The sequence below is a fragment of the Cyprinodon variegatus genome, unplaced genomic scaffold (genome assembly GCF_000732505.1).
Source record: "Cyprinodon variegatus isolate N-32 unplaced genomic scaffold, C_variegatus-1.0 Scaffold422, whole genome shotgun sequence".
In the NCBI taxonomy this organism is placed as follows: Eukaryota; Metazoa; Chordata; class Actinopteri; order Cyprinodontiformes; family Cyprinodontidae; genus Cyprinodon; species Cyprinodon variegatus.
Genome location: NW_015150875.1, coordinates 328,069 through 341,789, shown reverse-complemented (window position 1 = coordinate 341,789; position 13,721 = coordinate 328,069). Strand labels below are relative to the sequence as shown.

Genomic DNA, 13,721 nt, shown 5'->3' with positions numbered 1-13,721 from the left:
ACAAATTAGCCAATGAGCTGCTGTCAGTCTGGGTTGCTGCTGCTGCTACTTTTAGACACAGCAGGCAAACCTGTGGCAAACCAGGCTATGGGAAAGAAGGAGAAGACAATGAGAAAGAGAGAGCAGAGGAAGTATGAACTGCTGGAAGAACTGCAGTGAACTGGTGACAGAAAAGTGAAATGGTGCTCAAAGATCACCCTGCACATTTAGAGTATGTTTGGCTCAACCTGCTGCTGTGAAGCAGGATTCTCCACCATGAACAGAATCAAAAATAAATATGGATCCAGAATCAAAATGAGCACCTTGATATGTGCTTTAGAATGACTTTGTCTCCATTCAAACCCAGGTTTGATGCCTTGCAGGGCAGCCTAAAGCCCACTGCAAACATTAAGTCATATGTTTTATAAAAGATGTGAATCAGAAAATTGTCCATATATCAAACTGAAAATTACTTAAAAAAACACTTTAGATTTAAAAATTGAAAAATTTTCTTTTTTTTTTTTTTAATTCAAAAAGTCAATGTATAACATGGATGCATAAACATCTCATTTTATTTCAGTGTTAAATTATGTTTAAAATAACAGTTTATAATTAAAATGTCTCCAGACCTTTACTGGTTGTTGATTTTCTTTATTAGAACCCTGCTGATTTTTAATTGCTCACCCCTGGCAAAGATTATGCTATTTGCATTATATTTACAACGAAACCATGAATATATTTTAAGGAGGATACATTTAACTAGAGGGTTCGAGTTTTTCTCTTCAATGTTTCTTAGATTCTGTGATCTGGACCAATGACTGTCATCACGCAGACACACACAAGCAAAGGGGAATCTTGATTTAATGTTTTGTAGACTTCAACGCTAATGAATATTTGCAGGCATTTTGTATTTAAAATAATAGTCTTGAATTTTTGTAAGTAAAAGCAACATGAGCAACTTAAAGATATATTTAATTTTAAACTAAGGGATATAAAAACAATGCGACTTAAAAAACATGTATTAAACTTTAAAAAGACAAATAAAAACAGCTCAAGTAAATTACTGAATGGTTCATTCTTAATGTGACACAGATGTATGGCCTCATCTTAAAGTTACAGTACTAGGCCACCACAATATGTTCTTAGGAGTCTTTCCAGAAAGGAAACAAAAAAAGGTTACAGTCCCATAAATTAGCACCACGTCGTTCTCTCCTATGGATATGTGCACAACAATGAAACCATATTTCACTGTATTGCAAAAAAACTGATGAAAGGATGCAACAAAAATCCTAAAAAAAAAGACAGAAAGCCTATAAAACATCCAAAAGGAGAGAAAATAGATCTTTAAAATATAGATAAAACACTAGCCAAAGATCCACGATATACACAAATAAAAATACCAGCTTATTAATTTTTCTCTCAATCTCCATACAGTTCTGTTTTTAACTAAAATACAGAAGCCAGGTTTTGGATCTCTTATTATTGGAAATGCTCACTGTGGTGGAGCCCTCTTTTTCTTTAATAGCAATACCCTACAGGTATATAAATGGGTTACACCTTAAACGATTCTCTATACTGACAATAGAGGCCAATTTACATTATAAAAAGGTCAAAGCAGAAACTTCAGACTTCAAAAATACTTAAAACCGCTTTCTTTCCTAGATATAGCTTTAAAAAATAAATAAAAAAAGACAAATGTCAAGCAACAGTTCTCTTGATGTGTTGACGTCTTCCTATTGTTGTAACTTCTTCGCTTGAATCTGCGTAGCCGAGTCAGAGGGCGGCACACAAGGTAAAAGAAAGTAAGCAGAGGAGGAAACCGTTGAATAGCTTCTATGGGGTGAGAAAACATGAAGGGTGAAGGTAGGGGAGGTCTGTTAGGCAGAACTAGGGTGAGATACGGTGGGTATGAAAGCGGAATAGCGGGAGTTTTATGTTTTAGGCTACTTGGCACTCGCTTGAGTCCCCATGGACCCAGTAGCAGATCTGAGCGTACTTGAGGGGCGTTATCCTCACGGCCACGTTGTAATCCTGCTGCCTCCCGTCCCCGTTAACGTCCACCCACTGGTGACCGGAGAAAACCCCGATGATCTTCCTCTTCCACTTCTTTTGGCCCGGCTCTTTGAGGCGGATGTAAACTCCTGAGCCGCTTGAGCCGGGTTTGGCGTCGCAGTGCTGATACAACAAGTCATTGGATTCCTCATAGACGGAGCAGAACCGGTACACTAAGTTACCAGGTCGGTCATCGTCAAAGCCAGAGAAGTGGATCCTACCAGCAGGGAGCTTCTTGATAGAGGGGATAACGCCCAAATCCATGTAATTTACTTTCGGGGCTCTCTTCAGCTCCAGAACAGCGTAGTCAAAATCTGCAGTCAGTCCTTTTGAGACACCTTTAAACCAGCCCTTTGGGATCTGAGTCTGTTTGACCCTGGTCCATTTGAATGAAGGTTTCCCAGAGTCAACGCTTCGACGACTCCGGCTCTTCTTCCCTTTTCCTCTTCCTTTGCGTTCCCCTTTCTCCCCCTTTTCCAGTGTTTCCTCTTTACCTTTGTCCCCTTTTCTTCTTTTCCCCTTTGCCCTCCCTCCTCTTCCTCTCCCTCTTCTGCTCTTCTCCTTCAGAATGCCGACACGTAGCTTCCGAGCTCCGTCTAGATATTCCTTTCCATCGTGGATGCAGTGTGCAGCTGTCAAAACATGTTTGGGTGACACCAGAACCCCAGAGCAACCAGTAGAGATTTTCACCGAGGTGGAGAAGGGATATTTGGTGGAGTACTGCTTGTCAGCAATGGTGAAGCGAGTATCTGTGCCATACACCTCTCGTTTGTGACGGGAAGAGGTGTTTCTTGACCAAAAGGTCATTTCGTTGAGGCCTTGCACTGAAACCGAGGTGTACGTGCGTGTTCCGTTCTCATAGACCGTCTCGTAGGACAGGAACTGCTCCAAATCGTTCAGGGAAGGTGTGGGAAGGCGACGCTGGCACTCGATCCCGCAGGTACCATTCAGCTCCAGTTGAGGATGGGCTGAGAAGTTTGGGCTGCTGAGGGGCACAGTGCGTCTTTTCTTTACCAGGGGCACCTTCCATTGTGGCCAGGTGTACTTGTCATCAATCGTGTTCTCCTCAGCAGCTCCAGCCACCACCACAGTCAGCACCGTCACTGGGAGAAGGATGCAAAGTGGTATGGGGCCCATGGTTAAGTCGGGTCAGGCTCTAAAAAGGTAGAAAATCAAAAATAGAGACATTAATTAGGCTTGTTTTAAATAGATTTTACTCTTTTTTTTTACAGTCACAGTTACCAACAAGAAGAAACTTTTGTGCCACAGTTCATTTCAAAGTTTCAAAAACAATATTACACCTATCTAAATGTGTTATAGTGAACTTCTGGAGACAAATTTTAAATAGATTGCTTTTACTTTGAAGATTGAAGCATCTGGGAGCTTCAGCATAGGAGATAAGAGGAGTAGGTTATAATTTTTGATGCAAGGTTTTCTTAAAAAGTTAGAACCAAATAATATTCTGCCTGAATTTAAAAGACCTTTTATCTCATGAACATTTACATGGATCAAATTCAGAGGCTAAAACTAACGACTGGTTCTGGTTGGACCAAGTAAGGACTTCTGCCATCTTAAAAATGCCAACCTTTTTCAAATCATAACCCTTTAAATTGTCACATTTACTGTTGTTTGAAATTTAAATTGAAGGTGATTAATATTTACACAAGCAGAGTGGCACTAATGACCCTCCTGTGTGAAACACACTGAGATAAAGTATCTGCAGACAGAATAGCTGAATCTTAAAAAGCAACATTTTTGAAAATATTATGATAAAGGCATTTTAATACAACGGTACCTTTTAATCCCAGCTTAATCTGGATTTTCTTTTTTTTTTTTTTATGAATTCAGAAATGTTTAAGTATTCAGTTCTCAGAATCTTTCACTAAGGTAGATTGTTGCTCGAGCACAGCTTCCAGCCTCAATTTCCAGAATAAACAATCATCACTGTTAATAACCACCCGCTGCAAACCAAACAACAGATTTATGCTTAGCTAAGCTGTCCTCTATAAATTGTTCTGACACTTTATGGTAAACTGGTCCTGACCTGGGAGTGTTGGCCTAGTGGTTAGAGCAGTGCGCCTGGGGGTCTAAAAAGGTTGCAAGTACCCGGTTCGATCCCCACAGCCTGCACTCTGAGTTCCTGAGCAAGACACTTAACCCCACACTGCTTCGCGGGCGCCACTTAATGGCGGCTCACTGCATCCCAATGGGATGGGTTCAAATGCAGAGAGTGAATTTCCCCATTGTGGGACAATAAAGGGATTTACATTTATTAATCTCACCACTATCTCCATAATGCTAGCTATAAGCTTCAGCATTAAGGAACAAATACTCTAGATTTCTAGCCTTAGACAACTTTTATTGTCGCTTGGTATACACAGAATGTATACAAAATGAAATATTCAGTTAGTACATCTTTTCAGACAGTAAATGAACATTACATAAACAATGTGGGATCTGCTAGATCAAGATGGTTGGAAGTTATCTGTTGGGTTAACATATCGGAAAACCTAACAGAAACACATGTTAAGGTTAAAATATTTTGGCTTGGCTTGCAAAAAATTACAAATAATAAAAATGCAGCTAATTCCGCTTTTAGCCACAGGGAGGCAGCGCAGCTCCAAGGTTCAAAGGAGACATTAGGTCAGGGGTGTGTGTCACACTTGAATGTGTTAAAGCTATCTGAGGTAGTTGGTGCTTTCATTTATATTAGTCAGTGGTGTTTAGTTTTATATTTCCTTGAGCTTCTACAGCTTAACTGCAGAGCTGATGCATGGGATCTGTGGTTGAAAGAAGATTTCTGCTCTTTGAGTCAAAAGCTGAAGGCAGTGAAGAGAAGTTGGAGTCTGTAAACGGGCTGAGACATTGGCTTGGAGGTTTGCCACAATGGTTAACCTTCTCCTCCAGTAATAACCATATCTGGTTTCCTAAGCTCCACAATGCTCCTCCATCCAACACAGAGACCGATGGCGTCTGCCTCGTTAACCTCTCCCTGAATCCACATAGGTGTATCATCTTGGGTGTGTTGTAATAGATTCAACAGGCGATCACTAAAGTAGAAAGTAGCAGAAATGAAATGAAGCCGCATTGCTGCGGTAGTGAAGTCATTCTGGTGATTTCAAACAGTGGAAAAGAAAATTTGGAGGAGGATTTATAGCTTTAGTTCACAGTTTATGGTCAAATTAAAAGCCAAACTCCAAAATCTGTGCAACAAATCAGTTTAAAACAAACAATTAAGGGGCAAACATGGAAGTGTACAAATATTTCTATTAGAGGCTTGTGTGTTTTTAAAATTAAAGCTCCCAGGAGGATTTCCTCATTATGTTTATCACAGCCTGCAGACCTACACACATTTGATGACCCATGTGACCTAGTTTGATCAAATCGGTTAATCAGCATGCAAATGTAACTTTTGTTATATATGTTTTCAGTGTTTTTTTTTTTTTTTTAGTTTTTTGTGTGAACATCTGCAAAACACTCCTTTATCCATTAAAGTTCTCCTGGGGCCCACCAGACCAGCATGCTGGCCCTGAGCAGCCAAACAGCTCACACCAGCTCCAACCAAATGCAAAAATCCAAGATATACTTAAGCTGTCCTTTTTAAAAGATTTCATTCTTTTTTATTATTATTTTAATGCCTATTCTGCAGCAACTAACAACGGAAACTGACTGCGTCTGCAATGGGGACATTTTTGAGGCCTGAGTACACCCCACAGGCTCCTATTAAAACACAGCCAGCGGCTCAAATCTAACCAGCATACAACAGACGGGTAATAAAATACATGGCCACAAAGAGCTGTAAAACACTTTCAATAAATGAAAGAGCAAAAATGACCTTTCCTTTCTGCTCTCTGCTCAGCGTCACACTCCTGCGGCCAGACTCAGACTGAACACAAAAGCCAAAGAAACAGACATGCTATTAATCAGCTTGGAGTGGAAACTGATACGCTGCCATGAAGGCTTTTTGGTCTTCGAAGGCGCTGATTTTAACAGAACAGTTTTCCACTGCAGTCAGCTAAAGAGGGTGATGAGGCTGTGCCCTCTTCATCCTTTGGTGGAAGCCAAATGTCAGAAGCGAAATGGCCAAGAGGTGGCGCTCTAAGGCTCAATCTTCCAGCTCCTTTGTTCAGCTCACACTCCTTTTTGGGAAAAAAAAAATAAAAAATTTTTTACTCTTTGTTTCTTTCTTTTTTTTATTTATTTTTTTTTATTATTTTTTTTTTTTACTTTTAGTCTAAATAAGACATAGAAGTAGAAGAATAAACTTAATCTCAATTTTATAAAATGTGTGTTGGTCCAGTGACTAATCTGAATTAAATAATTCAAAAAAATGTGCATATAATTTTTTTGCACTTTTTAAATGTATGTCAACAAAATTAACTTACAATTAACCAGTATAATCTAAAATAATGCAGTCTAATTAAAACTAAAAGATTTTTTGTAAACCTTATTAATCTTTTTTTTTTTTTTTTTTTGTCATATGTATATATCAGTAAAAAAATCAGCAGACAGGCGTCTCTACCTGCTCGCATCCGATTGATGGATTATGTCAAATCCGCAGGGTATTGTTTGTTTTCCTCAGATATAAACGAACGTGATCCTGGTGGCAAACAAACGGCTGTCACTCCATCCCACTGAGGTGCTGTCATCAGCAGGGCCAAGACTGCCTGCTCCTCATGGCTCCTCTGGAGAGTCTGAGAGGAAAGACGCAGCCGGGACGCTGCGCTCAGGCGGCACTTGATGCTGAGGAGGGACGGAGGAGGGCTAACAGGGAGGAGGAGGAGGACAAAAGAAAATATGAAAGGAACTTTTTCTTTTTTTTTTTTTTTGCCCCGTGACAAAACTTGTTCACTGATGGGTGGGGCGAGAGATTTGGACCTAACGGGAAAAAGCGCACTGTTGGGTTTAAGGATCCGTGCGCAGGTTCCACTCCAGGATGCAACTCATCTAGAAAGTTAAATCAACGATCCATAAAACTCTATTTATTAATTCGTTCTTTTTTTTTTTTTTTATACGCTCCTCGAAATGTTAGAGCAAAGCTTAGTCCCACATCTGCAACAGGTTTCTCAAAAAATTAACAGAGCTGCATTCGCAACCACACTCCTTCATACACTGAAGCGCTGATCAGACATTCAAGTTAAGTGCCTTGCCCAGGGGCACATGTGATAGGAGGAGACTGGATTTAAACCCACAGCATTCCAATAGCAAGACTTCTTTTGCTTTGGTAGATGCTTTAATTGTTTTGTCCCTGCAGTATTACTTTATGGAGATAAATTTAAAAATCACCTCTGTTGCAATGATTTCATCCATTAAAAATATTTTTTTATTATATAGTTAAATAGAAATTATAATATTCAGTCACCCTGTAGAAACAGCAGATGCTATTTGAAACAGTAGCTAATTTCTTTGAAGCACAGATCACTGGACTGAGACAAAAACTCAAGTGCGATCAGAGATGTAGAAAAAAAATGTTTAAGAGCTGCAGAAAATTTGTCTGTTTTGACCCATCTTCAAAACAACCATAATAAGTTACCTCTATGCCATCATGTTGCCTAAGAGTAAGAAAGAACAACTGCTGTCCTGTCTTCTCTGCAGAGCATGATAAGCTCCTTAAAAGTCCCTTATGAAATTCCAAAAAAGAAAAAGAAAATTAAAAACAATCCACAAACAAACTCCATTGGTTTGTTTTTAATTTTCTTTTCTTTTTTTTTTGGAATGACTATGACCTGGATTACTGAGAACCTTCACCAGCATCCCTTATGAAAGTTCCCGTTTACATAAAATAACAAACCTGAGTAGAGAATAAGGCAACACAGTTTAAAGTTAGGTGCAATAATGTTTACACTATTTATCTTTATTCAGACAGAAACCAGTGTGTTTCACTGAGATTTACAGTGGTTTAGCAAACAAAACTAGATGTTCTTAAACTGTTCCTTTTAGCTCTTTAGTATTTTGTTTGTCAAACTTTAAATAAAATGCAGCATATGCCACTGTTGAACACTGCAAAAATTATCTTAAAATAATAAAAAAATATATATTGACTTTACCCTTAATTTGAGAGGGTAAATAGGATGATCTGCCAATGGAATTAGTATGTTTAGCCTTAGAATAAGATAATTAGATATTATGCACTTGATATAAGAGACAGCAGTTGGTTTTTTTCTTATTTTAAATGTAATTGTCTTGTTCCATTGGCAAAATGTCACACTTACCTGCTCAATTCGAGAGAAAATGCACCTAATTTCAGAAAAATTGACTTAATTAGATTCATTTATTTATTTTCGCAGTGAACATCTAGATAGTGAACTTTCTCTCTATACAAACAGCTGAATCTTAATGAGATGAACAGAGAGCATCAGTGAGGATTATTTGATGAAGATCTGACCCTTTAACCGTACGAACACATGAATGCTTTCATCTAAACCCTTGAAGTTGTAACGTAGAGCCATTGTTCTGGTGGAAGATGTATCTGTGCACAGGCCTCCATTTTTTCTCCAACATTTAGCACTGCTTTGTATTTTTTCCATGCATTTTCTATTAACCTTTGACCCAGGGCATGATATTACCACCTCCATGCTTCACTGTGGAGCATTAGTATTGTGTAATGTTGGCTTTCCCCAACAGAGTTTGCATAAGGGCCTAAAAGTTTTGCTTTGCCCTCATCTGACCAAATAATCTTCTGTCACATGTTTAAGTTTGACACATATCACTAAATTCAGCATATCTGAGAAGATTCTCAGTCATCCGTTTTATAGTCAAGCCTGAAAAAGTTAAGTTTAGGCAACTGGATGTAAAGTTTTCTAGAAGACGTTTCGCCTCTCATCCAATAGGCTTCCTCAGTTCTAACTAGTGGTGGGGAGCATTGAGATTAATATACTGTAGGTGTAACAAAGGGGCAGTGGGGGGGATCTGAGAAACCTTTTTGTCTAGCTACTCTAGACAAAACTAGTTAGAAATGAGGAAGCCTCTTGGATGACAGGCGAAATGTGTTCTAGAAAACTTCCCGTTCAGTTGCCTTTTTTTCTATATTTTTTTTTCTATTGTAAACACCAGAATTTTCCCATTATGGAACAATAAAGGGATTTTCAACTCTATTCTAAACTGAACTTTTTCAGGTACATACATTAAATTTAGCATTACTCTTCTCTGTAGTTTTTTCCAGGGTTAAAACGAGTCTCTTGGTTGTATTTCTGAATATTACTGTTCCTTATCTGGAAAAGTCATTTCTGAGGTCCAATTGTATTCCTATTTTTAGAGGGGAAATTCATGAGGAGTCCAAAAATGAGAGATTCTGCTTAATAACACACATCCTTAAATATCTGCTTTTGTTCTGGGTCTTCATAAAGAGATTTGTTCTCTAACAAACGGCCGTCACATAACAAATGCCTTTATGGAGAGATCAAATTTACACTCAGATGGATTCTGTTTGCTAATTATGGGACTTCTAAAGGCAAAAAGTTGCATTGGAGTTTGGTCAAGACCAAAGGCTCAGTTTAGCAAGACACGTGGTAGAAAGAGGTGTAATCCCACCTGCTGCCTCCACTGTGTGTTTTACAGAGGGAAGCAGAGATAAGGCTGCAACAAACACGCCTGATCATCCTTTAAATGAAAGAAGCACACATACACACCCATGTGGGTGGTGATCAGATCTACATGTACCTTTAATGTCCTGGGCATGGCCTCTGCTTCTCTTCTTGGCGAAAGACACATACCTGAGAGACTGGCCAGTGAAAACAGATCCAAGTCCTTTCAGAGTTGGAACCGAGCCTCTAAGCTGCAGAGAAGTTTCTATCTTTCTATGTGTCCTTTCAATGTGTAAAATTGGGAAAATGGGCTCTTACTTACTTCTTCTTGCCACGTTTCCATAAAGGACAGACTTGCAGAGAGGATAAGTAATACTTGTCCTGTGACCAGATTCCTGCATGTGGGCTGTGGATCTCTGCAGCTAATTCAGTGTCACCGTGGTTTACTTGGCTGCTCCTCTGATTAATGCTTTCTTAGCTCAGCCTGTCAGCAGCAGTTATTCTATATTGTTTATATTTCTGGTCGATGCACTGAAAAGTTCTCTTTGAGACGTTTAACATGAAGAAAAATGTATAACCTTACCATGCTTTGCAATTTTTTACAATGTTCTTCCTAACCTGTCCGCTATTTTTTGATAGGTTAATCATACATGGATTTAATGTGCATGCAGTTTATCACTGCAAATTTGATCATTTTTAAAAATCTACATTACAACTATAAAGCACTTTGAGCTGAGAAAACACATTGAAACACATGAAAACACATTCATTCCAATCACAGAGCCCATGCTAATCAAAAATCTCCAACAATTCAGAAGGACAAGGGTTGGCTATGTGATTAGCATCATGTGTGCAGGAGGATGGACCGCCATTTTGCTTCAATACATCAGCAATTTACCTAGAGGTTGCTTTGGTGCGAGCCAACGGAATTGACAAAGACTCCTGGATAAACATGCAGGATTTACACAGGCAGTACCGTCTTTCTTCCAGAGAGACATTCTGTTTCAAGCTTTCTAGGTTATAATCCTCAAACCATTCAGAAATCCTGCACCATGCAGAGCAGCTCTAAAACTTCACAGAGCAACAAATGCCTGAATCAGTTTTCTTTTCTTAAGCTAAGCAGGGATTCATTTTTTTATGTTGTTGGGTAAATTTAACCAGAAACTGTGAGGTAGTTTTTGGGTTAGAGGAGATACAGATGGTGCCTCTTTCATCTCGATAGGCCGCCATAGGTTTAAATCCCTGCTAGGGCCTTTCTGCATATTCAACCTCTGTATCTTAGCGGGAATAGTAAATGTCTTGCATGAAGTTTGACAATTTGATTATAGGTTCCTCCAGTCAAACAATGTGCTCTTGAGCAAGGCACTTAACCCTTAGTTTCCTATTACCAAATGCGGTAGTGCATTTCAGTCAAGGTCTTGGTTCTGTTGTGCTTTACTTTGCTCCTTGTTTTCTAGTTTTATTGGTTTAATTCATATTTCGTTGTAGTTTCTAGATTTATGTTAGTTCTCAGGTTTTTTTCTGTTGTTGTCCTCTTTTGCCCTCCTGTGTGTGTTCCTTTCCCCTAGGCTACCTCATTGTCTCCATTCACACCTGTTCCTTATCCGCTCGTTAACCCTGCCTTTGTCTCAGTCAGCTACATATACTCTCCCTCTGCTGTCACTCTTGGTTGGTTCGTTGTCGTTGCTGGATCTCAATGCTGTTTTTTTCCTACCTCGTCTCTCCCTGGCTCCTCGTGATTATTTTCCCCTGATGTCTCCATGGTTCTGGTTGGGTTTACATTATTAGTTGTTTTTTTTGGATTTCTGCATTTGTTTACTGGTTTTTTCCCATTAAACTGCAATAAATGTCCTCAGCCTCTCTGCCTCTGCATTTGAGTCCTCAAACCTCAACCAAACCTTGACAATTTCTATGGCCCAAAATGCACAGATATATATATATATATATATATATATATATATATATATATATATATATATATATATATATATATATATATATATATATATAGTTTATGTTAAAGTTTGTTTGTACTCAAAGTTTTTCCCTTTGGGGTGTGCTATTCACTTTTATGGCTGAAGGAGGATAAGGTTTGCTGCACAAAAACATGACCAGCCTTCTCAAAGGATTGACCTCAGCTGTTTAGAACATTATTAAGGATGAACTAGAGAAGCATTCAATTCTGGTTTTCTCATCTAACCATGAATCCCTTTCTCAAAACTTAAGGTGAACTTAGGACACTGCACCTGGATCCCAGAGGTTCTGAGTTTAAGCCCCACTCTCACGGACTGACACTCTGGGTCCCTAAGCAAGAACCTTAACCCCACACGGCTCCCCAGGCGACGCACAACTGCAGCCCACTGCTCCCCAAGGGGATGGGTTAAATGCAGAGTGACTTTCACTGCTTTGTACTGTGATAATGTAATGACAATAAATCTGAATTCTGATTCTAACAAATTTGAGGCTAAAGATGACAAATAGGAAGTCACAACATTTCATAGAAATGCATAACAAGATTACCAAAAATTTTTGGCAGTGTTTAACTGTTTAAAGTGCTGGTTTCATACATTTTATGTTGAAAAAACCTATTTTTTTATGCTTGAATTGATTTTTTCATTAAATACCAGAAATTGCCAATAACTTTATATTTTTCTCTGTTTTTGTTACATTATTTATTAAATACTAATCAGATGTTATGATTAGTTACTCAGAGTAGCGTTCTAACCTAAAACCTTTTTACTCTTACATGAGTCAGTTCTTGGTTGGCAGCTTTTTACTTTTACTTGGTTCGAATGTGTTGAAGTACTGATACTCTTACTTGAATATAATAGTTTGGGTACTCTACCACTACCTTCCTCTGCACACCACTATGACTACTGCTATAAATCTGTGAGGTTTACTGCATTCGTCCACCTTCTTCAAACATTACCTGTGCCCTGAATTGGCCAGTCTAATATCAGTTGAGGCATTAGTTGGTGCGAGTTTGCTAGAAATCAAGAACAGAGTGCCATAGTCTTCATTAAATCTAAAACAGTTTTTACTCCAGCTGCTGACTCAACCCACAACATGACAAAAGGAAGAATCTTTATATGATCCATATTATAGGACAGCTTTCAATGCAGTGATGACTGGTAAGTCATATCTGCTGTCAGGCTTTAATAACTTTCAATTCAATTCAGTTTATTTAAATGGTGCCAATTCCCAACACATGTCATCTAAAGGCACTTTACAGAGACAATTCAACCAGATCATACAGTCAGATTGGTTCAAAGTTTTCTATCTAAGGAAAACCAGCTGATTGCATCGACTCACTGACTCGAAAGCAATCCCTCCCACGAAGCATGCTTGTAGCGACAGTGGAGAGGAAAAACTCCCTTTCAACAGGAAGAAACCTGCATCTGAACCAGGCTCAGTGTGAGCGGCCATCTGCTGAGGCCGACTGGGGATCAAGGAGACAGAAGCAGACATACAGAAATAAGCAGAGACACAAAAGGTAATTGTCAACGAGCTCCACAAGTGGCCCCGTCCAGGAAACACACAGCCAAGCAGATGAGCGTTGAGCCAGCTCCCACGTCAGATGATGACGAGAATTTAAGAGACAAAAGGACATGCGGATAAAGCAGGTTTGGACTGGTTCTGATCATAATATGGAAAAGTAAAGGGACTAAAAATAGAGGTATGGGGCAACAACATCATTGTGTGTTTGCATGTGTTTGGATGAAGGTGTGTGCAGAAATGGGTGGAAATGTTGTCTTCAGTTGGATCGTCTCTGGTAGATTGGGTTATGTAGATTGCTATGTTTACCCCCCTTATTTTTACTTAAAACATAACCAAACATTCTAGGCTAAAATTCATAACCCAAGCATGTTATTAAGTAATTTCATGGTTGAATATGTGTGTATTCAACTCAGGACTGCATAAGCGAAGTAATGTTGCTGACCTAGATATATTTCGGGACTCTCAGTATGGAAGAGTCTAATTGGAATCTGCATTTTTTGGACACCGAATTTATATAATGTACATACATTGAATTCCTTACATTGAATTTTTATCTGCTAAAAATTTGCATGCAAAAGATTCAGCTGCAAAAAATTTGACTGCAAATGTGTTGAACTTTTGGTTAACTCAAGCCAAAGCAATCTACATTCGATGCTGTCGAGCAGCTTC

At 38.9% G+C, this 13,721-nt stretch overlaps 1 protein-coding gene across 1 annotated transcript; it reads right to left on the bottom strand.

Annotated features, from left to right (window-relative positions):
* Window positions 1-1,443: 1,443 nt before the first annotated feature.
* On the bottom strand, window positions 1,444-6,804 carry prss35 (protease, serine 35). Its single transcript, XM_015388419.1, has 2 exons — window positions 6,554-6,804; window positions 1,444-3,187 (listed from the first exon to the last, which is right to left on the bottom strand). Exon 2 carries the CDS (start codon window positions 3,166-3,168, stop codon window positions 1,918-1,920), a length of 1,251 nt encoding a protein of 416 aa, XP_015243905.1. The 5' UTR covers window positions 3,169-3,187; window positions 6,554-6,804; the 3' UTR covers window positions 1,444-1,917.
* Between the last annotated feature and the right edge of the window lie 6,917 nt (window positions 6,805-13,721).